Source organism: Hemitrygon akajei, chromosome 25 (genome assembly GCF_048418815.1).
Source record: "Hemitrygon akajei chromosome 25, sHemAka1.3, whole genome shotgun sequence".
NCBI classification, from domain to species: Eukaryota; Metazoa; Chordata; class Chondrichthyes; order Myliobatiformes; family Dasyatidae; genus Hemitrygon; species Hemitrygon akajei.
In genome coordinates, this window is record NC_133148.1 from 42,669,903 (window position 1) to 42,697,317 (window position 27,415).

General features: G+C 43.8%; 1 protein-coding gene across 2 annotated transcripts in view; it reads right to left on the reverse strand.

Moving 5' to 3' along the window:
• Window positions 1-27,415, reverse strand: part of LOC140716566 (synaptosomal-associated protein 25-like) — a 72,354-nt gene that overhangs the window by 40,358 nt on the left and 4,581 nt on the right. For both annotated transcript variants that reach the window (XM_073029396.1, XM_073029395.1), the window contains exon 2: window positions 6,701-6,840. In XM_073029396.1, coding sequence (XP_072885497.1) covers window positions 6,701-6,772 — 72 coding nt within the window. In that variant the 5' untranslated portion in view covers window positions 6,773-6,840. The remainder of the gene's footprint in view (window positions 1-6,700; window positions 6,841-27,415) is intronic.

The window sequence follows — 27,415 nt, forward strand, 5'->3', positions numbered from 1 at the left end:
AAGATGCTCTTCTGCACACCACTGTTATAATGTGTGGTTATTTGAGTTACTGTCACCTTCATGTCAGCTTGGACCAGTCTGGCCGTTCTCCTCTAACCTCTCTCATTAACAAGGTGTTTTTGCCCACAAAACCACCACCCACTGGATGTTTTTTGTTTCTCGCACATGCTCTGTAAACTTTAGACACTGGTGTGAGTGAAAACTCCCAGGAGATCAGCAGTTCCTGAGATACTCAAACCACCCCATCTGGCACCAACAATCATTCCATGGTCAAAATCACTTAGATCACATTTCTTCCCAATTCTGCAAATACATGACTCCTCCATAGAGATAGTTAAGTGCACTAAGTTCTTGGTGTTTACATCATGGATGATCTCACCTGGTGCCTTAATATCAACTCCCTGAACAAGCAGGCACAGCATTCCTTCATTTTCCCAAGGAGATTGAAGAAAGTGAGGCTCCTCCACTCCCATCATAACTAAATTTCACAGGAGCACCATTGAGAGCATCCAGAGAAGATGCATCTCCATCTGGTATGGAAGCAGTCGAGCATCAGACTGAAGCCCCTACAAAGGGTTGTAAGATAGACTGAGAGGATCATAGGGGTCTACCTACAACCCATCAGGGACATTTACCAGGAGCACTGTGTATGCAGGGCCCTTAGTATTATTAAGGATCCCACCCATCCAAACAGCATCCTCTTTGACTTTCTACCATCAGGTAGGAGACACCGATGCATAAAGACAAGAACGGTCAGGATGGGAAACAGTTTCTTCCCTCAGGCCATTAGGCTTCTGAACTCCCTGTCATATTGTGTTCAAAGTGTCACCTGATAATCTGTTCTGTACCTGACAAAATTTATGCACTTTATTTTGTATATTTATGCGCAACTCATCTGTACATTTTATCCTTATTTTTCTAAGTTATTGTGTGTTATGTGGACTACTGTACATTACATAACCCTGGTCCAGATAAATATTTGTCTCATTTAACCATATAAATGTATATAGTTAAATGACAATAAACTTGACATTTCTTCCCCATCCTGATGTTTGGTTTGAACAACAATTGAAACTCTTGCCCATGTCTGAATGTTTTTATGCATCGAGTTGCTGGCACGATTGGCTGATTAGATATTTGTATTAACAAGCAAATTGTTAAGGTGTACCTAATAAAGTGGTCCCTGAGTGTGCATTCAAAGATCTATATTAAATGTAATCTTACATGCATATTTATTTTCAGAGTGTATGCTTTGATTTGTGTATTAATTAAATTACATTTTAACTGTATAATTATATATTCATAGAATAATTATATACTTGTTTGATTTTATTTCATATACAAGGGGTGTTATAAAACCCGACTGCATGAAAATAAATGCAAACATTGTGACTGTCAGCAGAATGAATCAAGCAATGGCAAGTATAACAACCTGTCGGAAATAAAACTGAAAATACTGGAAACACTCAGCAGGTCAGGCAGCATCCGAGGAGAGGGAAACCGAGCTCACGCTTCAATGCTGACTCCTTTCCAGAACTGGATCTTACCATTGTTGATGGACGTGCTCCCAACCGGATGCACAACATACAGAACCACCTCCCAGATGGTGAGGGGTGTGGGTCACACTCAAGGGTTAATGTATGGAACATTGCACAGAGAGTGTAAACATGGCTTAGGGAAATTAGTACTATCAGTATTGCGACCATCTGTTTTAATTTCCGATGTTGTATTAGCAAATGCAAATAGATTTTATTGCACAGCATTCTACTTATTCAACAATACTGGGATAAAGTTCCCTCTTCTGCTCTGCTGGACCAGGGATTCCTCCTGCACCGGCCTCTCTGACTATTGTGATTTTCCCTCATATCTTTATTAGAGCCTTCATACATTGCACAAGTCCATTCTATAGTTTATAGAGGGAAATTTTACAGGGACCAATTTTATAGGTTTGTATCTTAACAATTAGACCACAAGACACGGGAACAGAACTAGGCCATTCAGCCCATCAATTCTGCTCTGATATTCTGTCATGGCTGATTTATTTTTCCTCAATCCCATTCCCCTGCCATCTCCCTGTAACCTTTGATGCCCCAAGGAATTTATTTAGCCAGAGAGCGGTGAAGCTGTGGAATTCTTTGCCACAGACACATGTGGAAGCCAAGTCACTAGGTACATTTAAAGTGGAGGTTGATGGATTCTTGATTAGTCAGGGCATGAAGGGATATGGGGAGAAGGCAGGAGACTGGGGTTGAGAGGAAAATGGATCAGCAGAGTTGACAGAGCAGAATTGATGGGCCAAATAGCCTAATTCTGCTCCTATATCTTATGGTCTTCTGGTATAGCGGAGAACACACCTATGGAAGTGTCTAGAAATTTAAGCTGATATACATTCAGTTATTAGGTACACCTGTACACCTGCTCACTAATGCAAATATCATATGTCAGCAACTCAATGTATAAAAGCACGCAGACCTGGTCAAGAGGTTCAATTGGTGTTCAGACCAGACGCCAGAATGGGGAAGAAATGTTACTTGCAGTAAGTGTCTTTAACAGCGGAATGATTGTTGGTGCCAGATGGGGTGGTTTGAGTATCTCAGAAACTAGTGATCTCCTGGGGTTTTCACACACAACAGTCCCTAGAGTTTACAGAGAATGTTGCAAGGAATAAAAAATATCCAGTGACTGGCAGTTTAGTGGATGAAAATGACTTGCTAATGAGAGACACAGACAAAATGCTGGTGGAACGCAGCAGGCCAGGCAACATCTATAGAAAGAAGTACAGTCAACGTTTCGGGCCGAGACAACATATTGAACCTTGAAGTGGATAGGTTGCAGCAGCAAGGATAATTTGATTAGGTTATTTAGTAATCTAATATCTTGGCTAAGTAGTGTAAGTGCAGGTTGGCTAACACGTGGGTTAACACTCATACAAAGTATCCCTTCCTCTGTGCCATTACCCAGTTTTATTGCCTGAACATTAGCTGCAGCATTCAGTTCACCAGAAAACTGCTGCCAAGCTTTAGTCTGCAGTTCGATTTAATCCATCCTGCACCCCACCGGCATTTCATTTGTTGAGGCCTCAGACCCTCACAACCACCAGCTGCCACCGTTAATTATTCAACGCTACATCTCTGTGCTGGCTCCCGCCTTCTCCTTTCTCAAGGTCGAACCTGCCCTGATCTGCCCGTCTCACATCTCTGACCTATTGAGCACACTGGGCATTGCTGCCAGCCTGGTCATCCTTCACTCCCTCACAGCTGTATAGTGCCTACAGTGCCACGGGAAACAACCTGCCCATGAAAATACATTCCATTCGCCTCTGTTCGATCCGAATACTCCTCTCATAAATGTCTCAAAGTGGATCTGATACAGCTAGAACAATAAAGAACAGGAACATCCCTTCGGATTTCCTTGCCCATGCCAAACACAATACAAAGTTAAACTATAAACTATTTTCCAAAGTTAAACTATTTTCCAAGCTGTATGGTTATATGGTTATATCCATTCTACCTGCACATGATCCCAAGTTACGTCCCTACCTATCATCATCATCGTGATCATGATCATGGGCGATCATGGTCTTTCCATCACCATGATTGATCTTGGCAATTTTTTTCTACAGAAGCGGTTTGCCATTGTCTTCTTCTGGGCAGAGTCTTTACAATCCTCTTTAGAGACTGCCTGCCTGGCGTCAGTGATCGCATAACCAGGACTTGTGATCAGCACCGGTTGTTCATACGACCATCCACCCATGGTTTCACATGGCCCTAATCAGGGGGGGGGGGGGGGGGGGGGAGAAACACATGAAGGTCCAGGTGTAGACTGACAGGGGGAAGGAGCACCTTTCATCTTCCTTGGTAGAAATACATCTCAACCCTGCTACCCACATCCCATCTAACAGCCTCCTTAATGCTACTATCACAGAGTCATGATAACACACCAGAAAAGGCCATTCCGCCCATCTTTTCCATGCTGGCCTGGATTTCTACCCAGTCCCATCTACCTACACCCATATAGAGCCCTCCACACCCCATCCACTTAGATAGATGGACAGATACTTTATTGATCCCAAAGGAAATTACAGTGTCACCTATTGAAACTTCCCTTCTACGTTACTATTGAACCTGCACCTTCCACTTCCACTGGCAGTTCGTTCCACACTCACATCACTGCCTGAGTGAAGATAATCCCCCTCAGATTCCCCTTAAATATTTTACCTTTCACCCTTAACCCATGACCTGTGTTTTTAGTCTCACCCAACCAGAAGGGAAATAACATCCAATTCCACCACTACCCCTGGCTAACCGTTAGGGTTAGGGTTAGGGTTAGGGCTGGCTAACCCATTACAGGAATCTACCTGTTTCTGTGTTTAAATAAAAACTTGTGCAGCACATCTCCTCTCATCTTAAGTGCATGCGAGATAATGTTTAATGTTTCACCTCTGGGAAAAAGAATCCGACTGTCTACCTTATCCTCCAAGAGGTCCACAACCTTGTCATGGGTTTGGACGCTAGCATGCCTCATTGACCTGGGGAGCTATGCTGGCTGGAATCAAGCCGTTATATTTTGGCTCTTGGTAGGGTCACCCATGCCACATAGGTCAAAGGGTAGAGGCCAGACTAAGAGTGGTCCACTGGTCCTCCAGGTTCAGGAGTTCAGCTCAGGGCCAACGGTCTTCACTAGTAAAATAAAACAGCAATGAAGAATCCTTCGACACCCGAGTGTGACGGTATTCCCGAGTCTCCACCCGGGACTTGCATGGCTGACAGTAGTGAAAACCGAGAGGAAGCTACTGGCACGATGAAGGGAGCCCTGAACACTGCCAGAGATAGAGGACCTTCATTACTGCCCTGAACACCAGTGTTGTAACAATCAGTAAACAGGGAGATAAATTCCACCTCATCTATGACTCAATTGCCTTGACTGTTGCTGTAACAACCAGTATCACCTACTTCCACCCCAAAAGGTTCCTGATGCATTAGCATCAACCACGGGCACTCAGGTTGTCACTGTTCTCACCCTTTTGTCTGGACATACAAAGCAAGTTCAATCCCATCCAATATAGAGATGCCCCTAACCTAACTCACCCATCATCCACATAGTGACTGCAAATTCAATCTCTCAAGCTTACTGGTTAAATGCAAGGGTAGAAAAAAAAAATAGGAGTAGGCCCCTCAGAACTGCCCTACCATTCAATCTGATTTTTTTTTTATAAATACTATGGATTCCAGTTCATTGGACGCATTAGGACCAGTACATTTTGGCCCAATTAACCGACAGTCCCAATTAGCCAATGTTTCATGGAAATAAAATAAAGACAAGCTACCATTTAACTAAGTAACAAATTATGTATTCAGATGAAATCAGATGAATTCTGTATACAGAACAAAGTAGAATACTACTCCAGAGGAATTCATCCTGGGTATCTGTAAGCTGCCACGTTCTTTTCATTGACTGTAAATGAACAATTTCAGCACAGACACCTAGAGCAGATAATGTACTGCCTTCATACGATACTTTTGATGATTGCACCTTCAAATATTTATTTTCATTGTAATGTTCAAGATGATTGTCAATACTTTCAAATTTTTTTGTAGTTCCTAACTTGAAGTAGTGAAATAATTTCATTTTCACCATTTTTGGCACCTCCAAGTACAAATGATCAAAACTGCAGTCAACAGAACAGTTCCAATTTGTCTTACTACTTAATTCTCACCAACTATCAGCAACAAAAATCACTACTTTTTGAACACAAACACACACACAGATTTATTTAAAATCTGTTCACTCTAAGCACGGTGTAGCGCCTAACGGCCACACAAGTGCACGTGACTGATGCTAGTTAGAAGCTGTTTGGCAACGGTTTCCTGTCCCAATTAAGCAGCATAGTGTCCCAAATAAACGAAGGGGCTCCCGACTACTTTCTCGATTAGTTTTTGTTCTTTAAGAGTTAGTGCAAATAAGAAGCAACTGCCCCGATTAACCGGAATTCACCGCACAGATTCTTTGAATCTTTTGCACGTTATACAAGGCTGCTGCCACAGAACAGCAAATTTCACAACATATGTCAATGTAATAAACCCGATTCTGACGTGATCTGCCCCATTCACTATCTCATATTTCATGCCAAATCTCCTAGCCCACAATTCTCTTTTAGAAATGCATCTGCCTCCTCTATATACCCCTAATGATCTAGGGCACCAAGCTAGCACCATCCTTCATTTCTACATCTTGGGAATACCAAGCACAAAATTCTCCATTCATTTGGCAGGCATTATCCCAGACTATGGCCATTCCCAAATCCCATCATTCCCGCATTCCCTCAGTCACTCACTCTTTTGAATGAAGCCTAGCGGGGCAGACTTTCATTGATTCTGTTATAGTTACTAGTTTATAGAATTATTGAGTATAGCAACAAGAATATGAATCTCAGGGTTGTATATGGTGATATATACTATATGTACTGTGATAATACATTTACGTTTGACATTTTTTGAATCCCAGTTTTTTTTTGATAGGCACTGTACAACTCACAGAGACAATGACAAGTTCCTCAGTTTCAGATTATAAACATTACGATTTATTTTTTCCAGGCAGCAGCTGTTGATACTGACCCTGCTGCTCTCAATTTCACCTCTTGCTCCATCCGGCTAGAAGGTAATTACAAATAAGTGCTCTCTTGCCCTCGATTCATCCTCACCTCATCAGTGACCTGATCAGCACATCGCTGCATCTCCTCTAACTCCGACCTCATATCCACGTTTCCGTCCATGGTCCTTCTGGCAGTTGACTGCGATGGTGCAGCGCGTCACGTTGAAGGACTTGTGGCTGCACGGGGAGCTGCAAAGCAGAGAATGGCAGGCTTTAGCACAGGTACGGTACTAGATAACGAGGCACATAATGATGACGATGATGACTGCACAACATACCTCTGGATTATGAGCAGCTGACTTCCCGGACATCCCCACAAATACATGAGCTCCCATAATATCATCAAATTCAAAAGTCTAACACACTAACTCCTACAACCAACAGAGCTGTTAAGGTGGTCTTCCACAGGTCCAGGCAGTGGGCGCTTGAGGGTCTGCCCGAGGTGATAGTGTTATGTGCTGTAGAGTCATAGAGCACTACAGCACAGAAACAGGCCTTTTAGCCCATAAAAGGGCCCTTTTATGCCTTTTAAAAGGCATAAACAACACTCACACAATACTGGAGAAAATCAGCCGGTCAGGCAGCATCTACGGAGATAAATAAACAGGCAATGCTTCAGGCTGAGGCCCTTCATCGGGACTGGAAAGGAAGGGGAAAGGTGCCAGATGAGGTGGTGGGTGGGGAGGGGGAAGGAAGCTAGATAGAAGGTGAGAGATGAAGCCAGGTGGGTGAGAAAGGCTGGAGAAAAAGGAATTTGATAACTCTCCAAATCCTTCTCATCTATTTCCCTAGCCAAACTTGTTAAATATTATAGAGATGTTGTGGGCGCTGGAACCATGGCGACGCTAGCTGGCATCTCCCAGCACCTCCTCAGATGGTTTTGGTTGTTGATGCAAATAATGCATTTTAATGTACTTTTGACTTTTCAATGTACATGTGACAAATAAAAGCAAAACTCAATCATCCACTTTGATTTTTTTGGGAGAATCCTGATGGTTTGGCATGTGGCTCACCAGGTCCCTTAAACCAAGGGTTCCCAACCTTTTGTTATGCCATTAACCATTAACCAAGGGGTCCTTGGACCCCAGATTGGGAACTCAACACATGCTCACTTTAAAAATCACTGGAGTCCCTTTCCTTCTATTCTCAATCCAAATGAAGCAATTCCACCCAAAATGTCCACTGTCCATTTCCCTCCATAGACACCGCCTGACTGGCTGAGATCCTTCAGCAGATTTTATTTCACTCCAGATTCCAGCATCTGCAGTCTCTTATCTTCAAACTCAGACTCACTAGAAAATGCATTTTATCACCATATATTATTTGGTTCCTTAAGGTTTTTATAGCTGGGGTGTAAGTGGGGAATATCTCTGACCTCCTATTGGCACGTGTCTCAAATAGCCTCAGACAATCAAGTCTAGCTCTTGGTGTTCACGTGTGGTTTAGCTACTAAGCCTGGCCAAAATGTTTCTACTGGCAGGAGAAGGGACAAAGGCGGGTAACTGGAGCCATAAAACCAGTCACTTTGGGGAGATGGGGCTCATCAGCTGTGGTTGATAGCTCATCTAGGAGAAGGAAAACACTGATCTCGAACTATACCCACCCGTGGGGATGGCTTCGAGAGTACACCTGGAGGAAGAAACCAGAGCTGGAGTACCTAAGGCAGTCCTACATTGAGTTCAACACTGACTGGCAACTCCTCTAACACTGCTGGTACCAAACTGTACAAGTTTCTGCCGTTCCTTTGGATTCATCAGCTACTTAGAGAGGGGGGAGCCTGTTATGTGGGCAACATATCGTACTGCCCAGGTCTGCGTATGGCATCTGGATGTGGCCCAGGCCAATGAAAACCTCAACAATATCTAAAAATCTGTATTAAAAGTATGTTTCTGCATGGATAGGAATAACATCCAAGACTTCCAGAAAATCAGACAACACCCCAGATGCAGTCTCTCCAGGTCCCCACATAATTGGAGCGAGACACAGCATGTCTAATCTTGTTCACAAATCCTCTTGGAATAAAGGCCACACACCGTTTGCATGTTCATCTGAGCTTGCATGGTAACTGTCGGTGATTTCAGCACAAGGACCCACAAACTTTTTAAATATCAAAACCGTTCAATCTCTCAGCATTGAAGAAAAATGACTCTGCCCTTCTTTTCTCTATTGAAGTGGATGAGTTCAAAATCAGAATCAAAATCAGGTTTAATAATACCGGCATATGTCATGAAATTTGTTAACTTGTGGCAACAGTACAATGCAATATAATAGGACACACACACACACACACACACACACACACACACACACACACACACACACACACACACACACACACACACACACACACACACACACACACACACACACACACACACACACACACACACACACACACACAGTAGTGAGGTAGTGTTCATGGGTTCAATGCCCATTCAGAAATCAGGTAGCAGAGGGGAAGAAGCTATTCCTTAATCATTGTGTGTCTTCAAGCTCCTGTACCTCCTTCCTGATGGTAGCAATGAGAACAAGGTATGTGACTGGGTTCCTTTAATGACGGATGCCACCTTCCTGAGACATCGCTCCTTGAAGAAGTCCTGGATGCTGGGGAGGCTGGTGCCCATGATGGGGCTGACTGAGTTTACAACTCTTTGCAACTTACTTCGATCCTGTGCAGCAGCAAACGTTCCCCCCCCCCCTCCCCCACCACCACCACCCTCTACCAGACAGTGATGTAGCCAGTTAGAATCAGAATTAGGTTTATTATCCCTGGCATGTGTCGTGAAATTTGTTTACTTAGCAGCAACAGTTCAATGCAATACATAATATAAAAGAAAAGAAAATGATAAATAAATCAATTACAGTATATGTATATTGAGTAGATTGAAAATCATGCAAAAAAATAGAAATAATATATATTAATAAAGAGAGATAGTGTCTACAGATTCAATGTCCATTTAGAAATCGGATGGCAGAGGGGAAGAAGCTGTTCCTGAATCGCTGAGTGTGTGCCTTCAGGCTTCTGTACCTCCTACCTGATGGTAACAGTGAGAAAAGGGCATGCCCTGGGTACTGGAGGTCCTTAATAATGGATGCTGCCTTTCTGAGACACCGCTCACTTTGTAAGTAGTACCCAAGATGGAGCTGACTAAATTTACAACCCTTTGCAGCTTCTTTCGGTGCTGTGCAGTAGACACCCCCCCCCCCCCCCGATACCAGACAGTGATGCAGCCTGTCAGAATGCTCTCCATAGTACATCTATAGAAGGTTTTGAGTGTATTTGTTGACATGCCAAATCTCTTCAAACTCCAAGTATAGTCAGCACATCCACAGAAATTTGCGACTGTTTTTGATGACATACCAAACCTTCTCAAACTTGTAATGAAACATGCCGCTGTCTTGCCTTCTTTATAGCTGCATCGACATTTTGGGTCCCGGTAAGATCCTCAGAGATTTGACGCCTAGAAACTTGAAGTTGCTCATTCTCTACTTTTGATCCTGCTAAGGTGACTGTTGTTTGTTCTCCCTTTCTGAAGTCCGCAATCAGCTCTGTGGTATTAACTGACGTTGAGTGCAAGATTGTTGCTACAACACCACTCTGCTGGCTGGTACATCTTTCTCCTGTATGCCCTCTCATCACCAACTGACATCATTTTCCTCCTGCCATGTTCTTACCCATCCACGCAGCTTGTCCCTGTCCCCAACAAGCCCTTCTGAGTCCTTCCCATGGCCTATACTGCCAGCCAGCATCCTGATTAAAACCTTGCTTCCTCTTTCATTATGTGCTGTGTCATATGACATGAGCGATCATGGCCTTTCCGTGACCATGTTTGTTGTTGGCAAATTTTTCTACAGAAATGATTTGCGATTGCCTTCTTCTGGGCAGTGTCTTTACAAGATGGGTGACCCCAGCCATTATCAGTACTCTTCAGAGATTGTCTGCCTGGCGTCAGTGGTCGCAAAACCAGGACTTGTGATCCGCATCGGCTGCTCATATGACCATCCACCGCCTACTCCCATGGCTTCACATGATCCAAACAAGGGATGGGATGGGATGGAGGGCAAGTAGGTGCTACATCTTGCCTAAGGGTGACCTCTGTAAGGGTGGCTAATAATTAGTCAGGGGGTGGATTTGGGGATGGATTCACTGGCTGTATATCCAACAGAGGATCAATGTTAACTCATGATTATTGTTTTTTAATTTAGAGATAGAGCACGCTAACAGTCTTTCTGGTCCAATGAGCCAACTCTGCCCAGTTCCACCCATATGACCAATTAACCTATTAAACCATACATTCTTGGAATGTGGGAGGAAACCGGAGCACCCAGAGGCAACCCATGCAGTTACAGGGAAAATGTAAAATTTCCTTAAAGGCAGCAGCGGGAATTGAACCCAGGTTGCTGGCACTATTACAGCATTACACCATATGCTGTTGAAATAAATATGCGGAGAGATTTATTGTTTTGTGGTAGCACAGTGCAAGACATAAAAATGGATTTTTATAAGTTACAATAAATAAATAAACAGTATAAAAGAAGGAATTGTGTGGTAGTGTCCACTGTCCATTCAGAAATCGGATGGCAGAGGGGAAGAAGCTGTTCCTGAATCATTGATAGCAAGTCTTCAGGCTCCTGTACCTCCTTCCTGATGGTAGCAATGAGAGGAGGGCATGAACTGGGTGATGGGGACGACGGATGCTGCCTTTTTGAGCCATCTCTTCTTGAAGATGTCCTAGATGCTGGGAGGTTAGTGCCCATGATGGAGCTGACCGAGTTTGGAACCCACCGTAGCTTATTTCAATCCTGCGTAGGTGACACACCCCGCCACCACCATACCAGACGGTGATGCAGCCAGTTAGAATGCTCTCCACTGTACATCTGTAGAAATTTGGTGGCATACCAAATCTGCCCAAACTCCTAATGAAATATGGCCACCATCGTGCCTTCAGAAAGCACTCTGAAGATTGGAAAGATTTAGAGCAGGGGCTTGCAACCTTTTTTTGTGCCATGGAGCCTTACCATTCACCGAACCCCTGATTTAGAGGGATATGAGCCAAGTGCACAGAAAAAGATCAGCTGATGTAGGCAACTGTGTGAGTATGGATGAGTTGGCCGAACGGCCTGTATGACTGTGGTGGTGGTGGAGCTGGCCTGGATTTCATGGGCCTAAACTTCACAGTACCACCCCTGGACTGACAAAACTCTAGATGGAGATGTTCCTGTAGGTTTCATCCTCTGATCATGCATGGCCCCCACACTAGCCTGCTCTTCACTCTCTCTGGAAAGGCTTATTGGGTGGGTGGGGGGTCTCCCAGTGCCAGCCTTCAACAATCCCACAAATGACTCGGAAAGCACAAAGGTCTGGTTATGGTTGTGTCCATTTCAAAGACAGGTTACAATACAAGTGACCACAAAGAGAATGCACTCGGGATAAAGATAGTTTCCGAGCAAAGATGTTGCAAATGAGGACTAAGATGGGAAAATGTGGAATTGTTTGTTTTGGCAGCAAATTCTTTTCTAAAATGGCAGTATCTAAATGGTGAGAAGTCAGACAGCTCCAGGGTGAACTGGGAATTATTCACAGGCACTGAAAATGCTTAGAAAAGCTAACAAAATGATAACATTTCTAGATTTGGACTGATTTACTTGTTATTCACATGTATAATCGAAACAAACAGTGACACCACAAACTCCAGCAACATGGCATGCCCACAATGTTCATAAACACAAGCTATTCAGCAGATGCTGGGAATCCAGAGCAACAACCTCAAAATGCTGGAGGAACTCACTCAGCGGGTCAGGCAGCATCTGTGGAAAGGAATAAATAGTTGATGTTTTGAGCCCAGACCCTTCATCAGGACTGAAAAGGAAGGGGCGGGGGGGAAGAAGCCAGAACAAAAAGGGAGGGGAAGGAGTAGCAGCAGGAAAGAGACAGTTAAAGACAGATGGATGGGGGTGGGGTAGGGGGAAAGAAGTGGGAAGAAGGGAGGTGATTGGTGGAAAGGTTATTAGTGGAGAAGGAGGAATCTGACAGGAGAGGAAAATGGACCATGGGAGACAGGGAAGGTGGAGGAGAACAGAAGGGGTAAGATGACAGCCAGAATAGGGAATAATAAAGAGGGAAAGGGAGGGAGAAAATGATTGGAGACTACCCAATATGAGGTGTTGCTCCTCCAGCCTGCACGTGGTCTCATTGTGGCAGCAGAAGAGGCCATACACCAGCATGTTGGAATGTGAATGGGGCGTGGAATTAAAATGGGTGGCCACAGTGAAATCCTCCCCGTGCGGGTGGAGTGAAGGTGTTCGACAGTGTGGTTCCCCAACCTACGCCAGGTCTCACCGATGTTGATGAGACCACACCGGAAACGTCAGGTACAGTAAATGACTGCGAAAGACTTGCAGGTGAAAGGCTGTTTGGGGTCCTAAATGATGGTGAGGGAGGAGGTGAATTGGCAGAAGTGTCAGTAAGACCATTTGATATTGGAGCAGATTTGGGCTATTCAACCCAGCGAGTCTGCTCCACCATTCAATCATGGCTGATTATTTGAATCAACTCAACTCTCACACTTTCTCATTCCATAACTCCTTACCAATTCAGAACCAATCAATCCCTGCCGTAAACACACCCAAAAACCTGCACTCCATTGTCCTCTGTGGCAACAAATTCCACAGATTCACCACCCTATGAATTACCCAATTTCCCTCGGGATCAATAAAGTATGTCTGTCTGTCTGTTGACTGAAAAAATTTGTCGTCACTTTTTAAGGGACATCCCTGTATTCTGAGACTGAGCCCTTGGACCCTGGACTCTTCTGCCAATAGAAACATCCTCTCCACATCCAAAAGACCTAACAGACTCAAGAGACAAAGTTATACTTGAGGCCCTTAAAGTTATACAGGAGGCCCTTCAGCCCATCATTCATGCTGACCATCAAGCACGTAAGACCAGAAGAAATAAGAGCAGAATTAGGCCATTTGGCCCATTGAGAATGCTCTGCTACTTGATCATAGCTAATTAATTTTGCCTCTCAACCACATTCCCCCCCCCCCCCCCATAACCTGTGACACATCAACCTCCATTTTAAATGTACCCAATGACTTATCCTGCTATGTTCTGCTACGGCCTTCATATCTGCAAGCTTCATTATACGATTGCACCACTGTGTGATGAACTGAGGCTGACGCTTTGGGCCTGCTGGAGCTGCTCCAGGCTTCAGGGCTATGGACTCAATCTGGTTCTGAATGCTGCTGCTTGTTTTTATTGTTTAAATGATTTGTGTATTTTCCCCTCTCTCTGTGCATTGGGTGTTCATTTTGTCTTTAATTGGGTTCTTCCAGGTTTCTTGTTTTGTGGCTGCCTCTAAGCAGACAAATCTCAAGCTTGTATAATGAACACATACTTTGATAATAAATTACTTTGAACTTTGACTTGCCACAGATTCACTGCAAATTCCTTCTTACCTCAGTTCTGATCCCAGAGTCCTCCACTATTCTTCCCAATGTTCATTCTTCCTCGGCCTTTCGATATTCCAGTAGGTTTCAATGAGATTCCACCCCCACTCCACCCCATTCTTCTCATGCCTTAACCCTTTCATTCCCAGGATGTTTCCTATAAACTGCCTCTGGACTCTAATTAATCTAGTTCAATACTCCCTATACTCTCAGTGTCCTCTACACTCACCTACACACTAGTGACTACTTAAGCTAGACATCTGCACATCTTTGAGGTGTGGGAGGAAACCAGAGCACCTGGGAAAACCCACGCGGTCACAAGGAGAACGTGCAAACTCCATACAGACAGCACTAAAGGTCAAAATAGAACCCAGGTCATTGGAGTTGTGAAGCAGAAGATCTGCTAGTCATGGCTCTGGGACGATGGCCTTATTTCATTCAGTAACCATTCTATGATGCGCTTTCATAGCCTGTCCAACACATTCCAGCCACCTGCATGTCAGCATAACCATGCATTGCACTCACCTGTAACCCATTACTACTGTGCTGGTCTCAGAGAAAGTTCCAGCCTGATTAGCTTTCCAAAGTGAAACTCCTTTCCACCTTGCACATAGACACAAGAAATTCTGCAGATGCTAGAAATCTTGAGCAACACACAAAATGCTGGAGGAAAATGCCTGAACTCACTGGAGTTTAGAAGAATGGGGGAGGTGGTGGATTCTCATTGAAACCTATCAAATATTGGAAGACCTGGATAGAATGGAAATGGAGATGCTGTTTCCTGTATTGGAAGAGTCTAGGACCAGAGGGCATAGCCTCAGAATATAAAGGTGTCCCTTTAGAACAGAGAAAAGGAGGAATTTCTTTAGCCAATGGGTGACAAATTTGTAGAATTGATTGCTACAGACAGCTGTGGAGGTTGTCATTGAGTGTATTTAAAGGTTGATAGGTTCTTGATTAATGAGGGCAACCAAGGTATGTGGAGAAGGCATGAGAATATGGTTGAGAGAGAAAAATAAATCAGCCATGATGGAATGATGGAGCAGATTTGATGGACTGAATTGCCTAATTCTGCTCCTTAGTCTTTTGGACTTATTATCTCCCAGAGGAGGCGCAAGAAACAGGCAACGTGAGTGCTCACAAACAAAAGAAAATCTGCAGATGTTGGAAATCCAAGCAACACAGACAGACTACTGGAGGAACTCAGCAGACCAGGCAGCAGCTATGAGAAAGAGTATAGTCAACATTTCGGACCTTGACCCTTCATGAGGACTGGAAAAGAAGACGAGGAGTCAGAGTAAGAAAGATTGGAGGAGAGGAAGGACCAGGAGGTGATAAGACTTGGAAGGCAGCAGAAATCAGAGGGGGAGCAGTAAGAGACAGTCTCACTGAACTCCCATCAAAGGGAAGATTTAAACTTCTTCAGGCCCCACGGGTTACAAAAGCCTGCACTGTAGTGTGACATTTAACATGACACTTTACAGCTCCAGCTGTAAGATCATGGTTCAATTCCTGCCGCTGTCTGTATGTTCTCCCTGTGACAAGTGGATAACCTGCGCATACTCCGGATTCCTCCCATATCCCAAACACGTACGGTTAGGGTCGGTAAGTTGTGAGCATGCTATATTGATGCTGGAAGCATGGTAACACTTGGGGGCTGCCCAGCACATCTCAGACTGTGTCGTTCATTAACGGAAAGCAACATATTTCATAGTATGTCGTTCAATTCCAACATATGAACCATTGTCAGGAACAGAACACCTATCGTAAGCAGGGCAGCTGCCTGTAACCCAAAGTTCAAAGTACATTTATTCTCAAAGTACATAAATGTCACCATATACTACACCGAGATTCATTTGCTTGCAGGCATTCTCAGTAGAACAAAGAAATACAATGAATCAATGAAAAACTACACAAAGACTACAACCAATGTGCAAAAGAAGAAACTGCATATAAATAGACAGACAGACTTAAATAGGTAGTTAGATAGACAAATAGTAGACAGACAGACAGATAGATTTCTTTTTAAACTGAGAACATGAGATGTAGAGTCCTTGAAAATGAGTCCATAGGTTGTGGAATCAGTTCAGTGTTGCGGTAAGTGAAGTTGTCCACTCCAGTTCAAGAACCTGATGGTTGAAGGGTAACCCTTGATTACCAGGTTCCTGAAGCTGGTGGTGTGGTACCAACTTCCCGATGGCAACATTGAGGAGAGTACGTGGCCTGAATGGTGGGGGTCCTTGATACTGGATACTTGAGGCAGTGCTCCTTGTCAATGTGTTCAATAGTGGGGAGGGTTTTTCCTGTGATGGACTGGACTGTATCCTCTACTTTCTGTAGGCCTAGTACAATTTTGTGGAGGGGGGGTGAAACAGGGGTGAGGGGGAGGGGCAGAGAATATTCCCTGATCTGAACCGTTTGGCCAGAAGTTTGATTGTCTTGTCAGAGGGAAATTCATGCAGTTTAAAAATGACTGGAGCCGCTGTGCGTCTGACCTCATTCACCATGCCCACAAAGTTCCTGGTGTGCCTAATCAGCCTAGGCCTACCTCAGGCTCTGCCAACCTTTGTGTAGTACTCGTTACCCAGCCCAAACAATTACCTGCTCTGTCAAGGAGTATCATTCTAAATATTCCAAGCTGACAAATCTGTTTAAAATTGTTTTGTGAGACTCTAGACAAGTAGAAACTCCAGAGCCACATAGCCAAGAAAAGGCTGAGCCTAATGTCCCACTGAGGGGATAGCTTTTTGTCAGAGGGGTTCTCTCTTTCTTGGATTGAGGGCAAAGAGGATCAGGCATAGCAGAGGTGCAGAGGCCTGGGGTAGATGACATTTGGAACACTGTAAACACAAGAGATTCTGGAGATCCAGACTAACACACAATAAAAATCCTGAAGAAACTCGGGCAGCGTCTATGGAGAGGAATAAGCAGTCAACGTTTCAAGCGGATCCATCTGGGGGAGGGGGGAGGGGGTTCAGTCACCCTGCTATAGGAAAGGTGCCATTAGGCTGCAAAGTGTGCAGGCGAGATTTACAGGGATGCTGATTTTACTTGAGGGACTGAATTATGGGGATAGGTTGAGCAGGTTGGGACTGCTTTCATGGGAGTGTCAGAGAATGTGGAATGATTTTATAGAGGTGTATAAAATCAGAAGACACATTGATAGGGAGAATACAGTCTTTATCCTGGGGTTGGAGATTCAAGAACTACAGAGGGACGAGATTTACTAGGAAACTGAGGAGCAATTTTACCACCCAGAGGGTGGCCAGTATATGGAATGAACTGCTAGAGGAAGTGGTTGAAACTGATGCATTAACAACATTTAAATAACATCTACACCTTTGACAAGCTTCTGTAGATGTGATGGAGAGTATATTAACAGGCTGCATCACAGCCTGGTATGGAAAAACCAATGCCCTTGAAAGGATGATTCTGCAAAAAGCAGTAGATACAGCCCATCAGTAAAGCCCTCCCCAGCACTGAGTACATCCACATGAAACATGTTGCAGGAAAGCAGCATCCATCATCAGGGACGCCCACTACCCAGGTCATGATCTTTTCCCATTGCTGCCATCAGGAAGGTACAGGAGCCTCAGGACTGACACCACCAGATTCAGGAACAGTTATTACCCCTCAACCATCAGGCTCTTGAACTAGAGGGGTTAACTTCCATCAACTTCACTTGCCCCATTATTGAAATGTTTCTGCAACCAAAGGACTCACTTTCAAGGACTCTTCATCTCGTTCTCAATATCTATTTATTATTATTTTCTTTTTGTATTTGTACAGTTTGTTGTCTTTTTTACACTGGCTGACAGCCTTTTTGGTAGTCTTTCATTGATTCCATCATGGTAATTGGATTTATTGAGTATGCAAGATAAGGTGGCGAGACAGCAACTATACATTAGGAGGTTGAAGAGATTTGGCATGTCAACAAAAGCACTCAAAAACTTCTATAGATGTACTGTGGAGAGCATTCTACCAGGCTGCATCACTGCCTGGTATGGGGGAGTGGGGAGCTACTGCACAGGACCAAAAGAAGTTGCAGAGGGTTATAAACTTAGTCAGCTCCATCTTGGGTACGAGCCTACAAAGTACCCAGGACATCTTCAAGGAGCGGTGTCTCAGAAAGGCAGCGTCCATTATTAAGGACCTCCAGCACCCAGGGCATGCACCTTTCTCAGTTCCCATCAGGTAGGAGGTACAGAAGCCTGAAGGCACACACTCAGTGATTCAGGAACAGCTTCTTCCCCTCTGTCAGCTGATTCTGAAATGGACATTGAACCCATGAACACTACCTCACTTTTTAAATATATATTTGTTTTGCAAAATTTATCTATTCAATATTCATATACTATAATTGATTTACTTGTGTATTCTTTATTCTCTATTTTGTATTGTATTGAACTGTTGCTGTTCATGTTAACAAATTTCAAGGCAGATGCCAGTGTTAATAAACCTGATTCTGATAATGAGTCTCAGGGTTGTACAGTACTGTGCATTAACTACTATACAGTTGTACATATACTATATATACCACTAGGGTGCCCAAGGTTTTTGCAGAGCACTGTATTTGTCAATGTGGAGTGGAGAACAAGTCTGTAAATCTGACAGGAGCACAGGATGTCAGGAATGGCGAGGGTGGAGTGCTGTCGGAAGGGTGTGGGACAGGTGGCGAGAAGGAGTGCCAGTGAGGGTGCAAACACACCCAGCCCTGAGACACCAGGCAAGGTAATTTGATCCCTAACAATTGGTTTATCTATCATTACAGAATGTCTCTCTGGTGCTTCCCACTCCCTCCCCCTCCCCCTCTCCCTGCCCCCTTCCCACTCTCAGTCCACAATAGAGACCCAGATCAGAATCAGGATTATCATCACTCACACACGTCACAGGTACAGACACACCATCATTCCCCTCTCCCTGCCCCCTTCCCACTCTCAGTCCACAATAGAGACCCAGATCAGAATCAGGATTATCATCACTCACACACGTCACAGGTACAGACACACCATCATTCCCCTCTCCCTGCCCCCTTCCCACTCTCAGTCCACAATAGAGACCCAGATCAGAATCAGGTTTATCATCACTCACACACGTCACAGGTACAGACACACCATCATTCCCCTCTCCCTGCCCCCTTCCCACTCTCAGTCCACAATAGAGACCCAGATCAGAATCAGGATTATCATCACTCACACACGTCACAGGTACAGACACACCATCATTCCCCTCTCCCTGCCCCCTTCCCACTCTCAGTCCACAATAGAGACCCAGATCAGAATCAGGATTATCATCACTCACACACGTCACAGGTACAGACACACCATCATTCCCCTCTCCCTGCCCCCTTCCCACTCTCAGTCCACAATAGAGACCCAGATCAGAATCAGGATTATCATCACTCACACACGTCACAGGTACAGACACACCATCATTCCCCTCTCCCTGCCCCCTTCCCACTCTCAGTCCACAATAGAGACCCAGATCAGAATCAGGATTATCATCACTCACACACGTCACAGGTACAGACACACCATCATTCCCCTCTCCCTGCCCCCTTCCCACTCTCAGTCCACAACAGAGACCCAGATCAGAATCAGGATTATCATCACCCACACACGTCACAGGTACAGACACACCATGATTCCCCTCTCCCTGCCCCCTTCCCACTCTCAGTCCACAACAGAGACCCAGATCAGAATCAGGATTATCATCACTCACATCTGTCATGAAATTTGTGTTTTTAGTGGCAGCAGTACATAAAATTACTACAGTACTGTGTAAAAGTCTTGGGCTTTAATACTTCTGCACAGTACTGTGTATGGTGACATGCATGTCCTTTGATAATAAATTTACTTTGAAGGCCTGAATACTGCGGGGAAGGAATTTCATTGATAATTGTTGCCAATGTCACTCTGGCCAGAAACCACTGCCTCGTCCTGTCCCCCTGGAGAACTGCAAAATCCATTTCAAGGCAGCTAGCAACCGCACAACAGCAAGTGCCTGTGTCACAGCTCCACCAGGAGATGGCTTCAAGATGCGTCACGTTTCCCTCACATTATTCACACTTCAAGCAGCCAGAGATGAGAATTTAATCTTAACGAGGCCAAGCAATGTCCCAATTCACACCTAACAATAAGGTTTAAATCTCTCTTCCTCTCAATTTACAGAAATCCCACGCTGTTGATCCTAACGAATCTCGGTGTTCCAGTTCAAACCACCTCTCCAAGAATAGCTCTTCCTAAACTTCGTAAACTAAAAAAAATCTCAGTGGGTTAACAAGCCCGAGGATTATTTCATGCCTTCAATGATAACATTATGGGTCACAGAAAACTATTCGGCCCACGTCCCCATGCTAGGATTTCAATAGAAACATCGAAGCACTCCCACTCCCCTATTCTCATAGCCTCATAGACAGCTCTTTTATGTACACTTAATCAACTCTCTTGAAATTCAAAGGGTAAAACACGTGAGGTTAACCTAGTCTGCATCACTTTAGAAATTCAACCAGATGCCTTGCAAATGCTTGTTCATTGTGTGCCATGTGGTATGAAAAGGGAAGAGCATTTTTACAGGAGACAGGGTAGGAAGAGGTACAGTTGAGATAGCCGTGAATAGTGTTAGGTTTATATATCAGTACAGGAGCAGAATTAAACCATTTGGCCCATTGGGTCTACTCTGCCATTTCATCATGGCTGATCCATTTTCCCTCTCAACCCTTCTCCCCATAACTTTTTACAACCTGACTAATCAAGAACCTATTAATCTTTCCCTTAAATATACCCAAATGAATTGGCCTCCACTGCCACCTGCAGCAACAAATTCCACAGATTCCCCACCCTCTGGCTAAAGAAATTCCCCCTCATCTCCGTTCTAAATGGACGTCCCTCTATTCTGAGGCTGCGCCCTCTGTTCCTAGACTCCCCCACTACAGGAAACATCCTCTCCATGTCCTCTCTATTGAGGCCTTTCAACAGAAAAGACAGGTATAACAGGGGCCCATGCAGATGCCCATGGCAACACAGAATTTGGAAGAAGTGGGATAAGCCAAAAATGAAATTATAGGGAAATAATCTTTTGCTATTCTTGATTTGACTAGGGGCACAGCAGCACAATAACATAGCAATTAGGGCAACACTTTATAGCCTGCTGTAAGATCAGGGCTTGATTCTCATCACTGACTGTCAGGAGTTTGTATGTTCTCCCCGTGACCGCATGGGTGTCCTCCCACAGTCCAAAGAAGTATGGGTTAGGGTTATTAAGTTGTGGGCATTCAATGTTGGTACCGGCAGTGTGGCAACACTTGTCGGCTGCCTCCAGCACACCTCCGACTCAGGTCTTTGCTGAACACAATGCATTTCAGTCGGTGTTTCAATGTACATTAAGCTCATCTTTAAAATAAAAATCTTTAATCTTTCCATGTCAGTCACACAAAGCAGATGTCAGTCCCAGTGTTCTGCTGCTGCTGAAGCATAGCCGGGGAAATCACAACTAATAAGTTGGTTTGTTATTGGCAGATGTGACAATGTACAGTAAAAAACTGTTTTGCACGCCATCCTTAAGGATTATTCCGCTCACACCACGGCACTGAGGTAGTACAAGGGAAAATAATAACAGAATGTTGAATATAAACACAGGAGATTCTACAGATGCTGGAAATCCAGAGCAACACACACTCAGCAGGTCAGGCAGCATCTATGGAGAGGAATAAAGAGTTGACATTTCGGGCCAAGGCCCTTCATCAAGAACAGAGGCACAGTCTTGCTTGACACCACACTGCTTTGGTAACAGATCTGTTCTGAATTTTCTAAAGACCATTATTCGCACGCAGAGGTACAACAGAGACATTCCTTGGAGAAAAGGATGTAATACAGTTAGTTCCTCTTAATTGGAATGAATCAAAGGCTCCTCAGAGGTCACAGAAGACCATCGATGGTGATTGGTGCTGTTCTCTGGAACTGTCACACAGTGAAGATCAAATCCATTGCCAGAATTCGTATTGTGATTTGAGGAGCTGATCTTGGACCATGGTGTGGAGATATTTGTTCAGTGACATTCCCCGTCCAGCATGGTGATGCTGTGGGATGGCCTGATGGCGTGGAATTCAGCATAACACTTTACAGTGATGGCGATCCAGGGTCCATTCCCACTGCAGTCAGTAAGTAGTTTGTATGTCGTCACTATGACCACATGCATTTTCTCCGGCTGCTCCAATTTCCACCCACATTCCAAAGACATACAGGTTAAGGTAGGCGAGTTGTGGACATGCTATGTTGGTGCCAGAAGCACGTGGGATGCCCCTGCATGATCCTCATATCGACACAAACAGAGCATTTCACTGTATGTTTTGATGGTTTTCAAAGATTCAAGGTACATTTATTATCAAAGTATATCTGCAGTATACAACTCTGAGATTCATCTTCTCAGACAGCCATGAAACAAAGAAACACCATGCGACTTGTTTAAAGAAAAACATCAAACCTCCGTGTGCAAAAAAAATATTTGTGCAAATGGCAAAAAAAAAAAACAAGAGAAAAACACAGAATACAAAACACCAAGTCACAAAGGCATTGAAAAAGAGTCGGGGCTTATTCAATTCAGTTCAATCTAGCAGCATATCGCTCGTTACCTGCCGGTGCAGAGCCTGTCCACCCTGATCAAAATCGTACCAAATAGCAACAAAAAAAAGGTGCGACCCGAAACCAGAAACACATCATAACATGAACTACAGAGTCCAATCTACAAACCGCGTCGATTAAACCTTGCCCAAGAACCAGGACTCCGGCGCCATCGAGTGAGGGGCAGACAAGGTTTTTTTTGCTGTTTGCATAAATTGTTTTTTTTCATGCCAAGGCAAAGAGAATAATAAGGAATGGCTGCTTAGATGGCTGAGAAATGATTGGATGCACCATCTCCCAAGACGGGAAGATTAATTGGGACCTAGGATTGCTTTCCATTGATATACATTCAAAAACTTCTATAGTTGTACCGTGGAAAGCATTCTGACAGGCTGCATCACTGTCTGGTATGGGGGTGGGGGGAGGGGGTCCTACAGCACAGGAGCGAAAGAAGCTGCAGAGGGTTGTAAATCTAGTCAGCTCCATCTTGGGTACTAGCCTACAAAGTACCCGGGACATCTTTAGGGAGTGGTATCTCAGAAAGGCAGCGTCCATTATTAAGGACCTCCAGCACCCAGGACATGTCCTTTACTCACTGTTCCCATCAGGTAGGAGATACAGAAGCCTGAAGGCAGACATTCAGTGATTCAGGAACAGCTTCTTTCCCTCTGTCATCTGATTCCTAAATGGAGACTAATTCCTAAAGCTTTGGACAGTACCTCACTTTTTTTTTAAAAAAAATATACAGTATTTCTGTTTTTGCACACTCTTAAATCTATTTAATATACGTAATCAATTTACCTGTTTATTTATTTATTATGTTTTATTTTATTTATTATTTTTTCTCTCTCTGCTAGATTATGTATTGCATTGAACTGCTGCTGCCAAGTTAACAAATTTCACGTCACATTTCGGTGAGAATAAACCTGATTCTGATACCTTGTCCTTGTTCCGATTCACATTTCTCCCCTGTCATTTATTGAACATACCTTTATTAATAACCCTGTTACACACAACTGAAACGCTCCTTTCTATTCAGTACAGAGCACCATCTGTGGAGAGTAGTGGGAGTGCTTCTCTCTTCTCAATGGTTTTTACTGCTGTCTCTTGAGCACGTCTTTAGCCACCGCCTTTCCTGACACAACAGGACACTGGTGTCAGATATTCCATGAAGCAATTTGCAATGGTGACTGCACTTTAAACATCCTTAATTGCCCATAAAATGCCTCGAGATTATGCAGGATCAGTAAACCTCCTACAGTTTGGCACATCTGGGATCCTGGTGATGTTGGACTAGCCGATTTTCCAGACTATTGAATATTATTTCTCTTAATACCTCAGTAAATTTAATTTAATTTTTTGTGGATGTTACACAGTAGTATAGCAAGTTTCCTAGTGAACCTGGTTTAAGGGGAGAATGGGAGCCCGCTGCTTCCATAGAAAGGTGTCTGCATTTGACCGCTCCCTCTCCCTCTTGATTTTACTGGAGGAAGGTGTGGGAGCCATGGGTTTTGGGCAAGGTTTAATCGATGCAGTCTGTGGGCTGAACTCCACGGTTCGTGTTATATGCGTTTCTGGTTTCTCCTTTCTTTATTGCTATTTTGTGCGATTTTGATCGGGGCGGACTGCTCTGCAGTAAATGAAAGACGCAGCGCTGAATTGATCTAAACTGATCTAAGCTGAACGTTTGTTTCAATGACTCTGTGGCTTGATGTTTTAATGTTCTGTGTTTTTTTATAGTTGCGTGATTCGTTCTTTGTGTGTTCGGTGTTTGATGTTTTCTTCAAACGGATTCTGTGGTTTTTCTTTGTTTCGTGGCTGTCTGTGAGAAGACAAATCTCAGGCTTGTATACTGCATTAAATACTTTGATAATACATGTACTTTGAATCTTTGAAATCCCACGTACTGAGCCAAGTGCCAAATTATAAACACAAGAGATTCTGCAGATGCTAGAAATCAAGAGCAACACATACAAAATGCAGGAGGAACTCAGCAAGTCAGGCCGTGTCTATGTAAATGAATAAAAACAGTTGACATTTTGGACCAAAACCTTTCATCAGGACTGGAAAGGCAAAGGAACTTTCAGAAAACAGATTATTGGCTTTACTGTTAATGGAAGTTTTTCTTGGACCTTGGCCCCTGGGATGAGGTGAGTGAAGGAAAATCAGAACCAGGTTTATTATCATGAACGCCGGATGCAAAATTTGTTGTCCTCCGGCAGAATAGTTTGAAGGCATATAATTACTATAAATTCAAAATAGTGCAAAAACAAATAACCAGGTAGTGTTTATGGGTTCAAGGACAGGCATACAGAAATCACGATATGAAGAGAGACAGAGAGAGCTGAGATTAGATGAATAATTGCTAACATTACAACTATTGTTGCCAGAATTTCAGATGGTGATGAGAGGGCATACAGGAGTGAGATATATCAGCTAATTGAGTGGTGTCGCTGCAACAAAATCAGCAAGACCAAAGAACTGATTGTGGACTTCAGAAGGGGTAGGTCGAGGGAACACACACCAGTTCTCATTGAGGGATCTGGTGGAGACAGGGTGAGCAATTTCAAATTCCTGGATGTCAAAATCTGAGGATCCAATCTGGACCCAACATATCAATATTGTTATTAGGAGTTTGAGGAGATTTGGTATGTCAAAGGCACTTGTAAATTTCTCTATGTATACCATGGAGAACATTCTAACTGGCTGCATCACAGTCTAGTATTGGGAGGAGGTGTCTACTGCACAGGAACGAATTAAAGGGCAGAGAGTTGTAAACTCAGTCAGGTCTGCCATGGGCACTAGCCTCCATAGTATCCAGGACAACTTCAGGAAGCGATGCCTCAAAAAGGCAACGTACATCACTGAGGACCCTCATCACCCAGAACATGCCTTCGTCTCATTGTTACAATCAGGAAGGAGGCACAGCAGCCCGAAGACACACACTCAGTGATTCAAGGACAGCTTCTTCCCCTTTACTATTGATTTCTGAAAGAACAATGAATCCATGAACACTACCAACTACTTTTTTTGCACTACTTGTTTAATTTAACTATTAAACATATACTGTATATACTTACTGTGATTCCGTTTTTTCTCTCTATTAGCATTGTACTGCTACTGCAGCAAAACCAACAAGTTGCACCACATATGCCAATGATATAAACCCAACTCTGATTCTGAAGAACGTCTCCAGGTGAAGATTCTACAATCTTACTGCAGAACAGAACATAGAGTGCAAGACGGAATGGATCATTGCTTAACACTAAGGGAAGCCCATATGATACAAACGAAGAGGATTTTTATTTCCTCTTGGATGTACACCAGTCTTTAGAAGTCTTTTCCTCAAAGGAGAGGAAAAGCAGAATCTTCGAATATTCTCAAAATGGGAGTAAGCTGATTCTTAATAAGTGCTGGTGCAAGATTTCCCTGAACAGACGAGGTTTAATATCACTGGCGCATGTCATGGAATTTGTTGTTTTGCAGCGGCAGTACAGCGTAATACATAATAATAAACTATAAATTACAATAGGTATATATAAAAATTTAAAGTAGTAGTGCAAAAGATATATTGTTGAGTCTTTGTAAGGCATTGGTCTGACCGCACTTGGAATATTGAGAACTGTTTTGGGCGCCTTATCTATGAAAGGATGTGCTGGCATTGGAGAGAGTCCAGAGGAGGGTCTCGAGAATGATTCTTGAAGTGAAAGGGTTAATGTATGAAGAGCGTTTGATAGCTCTGGACCTGAACTCACTGGAGTTTAGAAGAATGGGGGGGGGGGGGGGATCTCATTGAAACCTATCAAATGTTGAAAGGGTTCGATACAGCGGAAATGGAGAGGATGTTTCCTATTGTGGGGGAGTTTAAGACCAGAGGACAAAGCCTCAGAATAGAAGAGTGTCCCTTTAGAACAGAGAGGAGGAGGAATTTCCTTGCCAGTGGGTGGTGAATCTGGTGGGATTCGTTGTCACAGACAATTATGGGGGCCAAGTCATTGTGTATATTTAAAGTGGAGGTTGATAGGTTCCTGATTAGAACATTGAACATAAAAATCTACAGCACATTACAGGCCCTTCGGCCCACGATGTTGACTCACTCTGATTAGTCAGGGTGTCAAAGGTTACAGGGAGAAGGCAGGAGAATCGTGTTTAGGGGGATAATAAATGGTGGAGAAGATTGATAGGTTGACGGCCTGATGCTGCTCCTGTGTTTTATTTTAAATACAATGGAACTTGTTTTCGGCAATCTGGCATTACAATATGCTTTGCTGAGTCAATCAGCCTTTGATTAGCCAGCACAGAGCTCGAGCGATTTCAGCTTTAAGTATCTGTATTTCATTTAGTGTTTAGAAGTAGCACCTCTCAGTAGTATCTTCACAGCCCGAGGTGCTTCCAAAGCACTTAGCCTCCAATCATTTAGTTCTGAAGGGCAAGAACTGTTGTCATGTGGAATGAATCGTGTAGCCAGTAACACCGAAACACATAGCAGTGTAGTGAAGCACGTAGCAGCATCGTGTCGTCACAATAAAACCTGCAGCAACATGGTTAGATATACAACCGTAATACATAGGAGCAGAAGTAAGCCATTCAGCCCATCGAGCCTCTCCACCATTCAATCATGGCTGATTTATTATCCCTCTCAGGTACAGAATGGATTCAGTTTCGAGATTCAAGAGTCAAGTTTACTTATCACA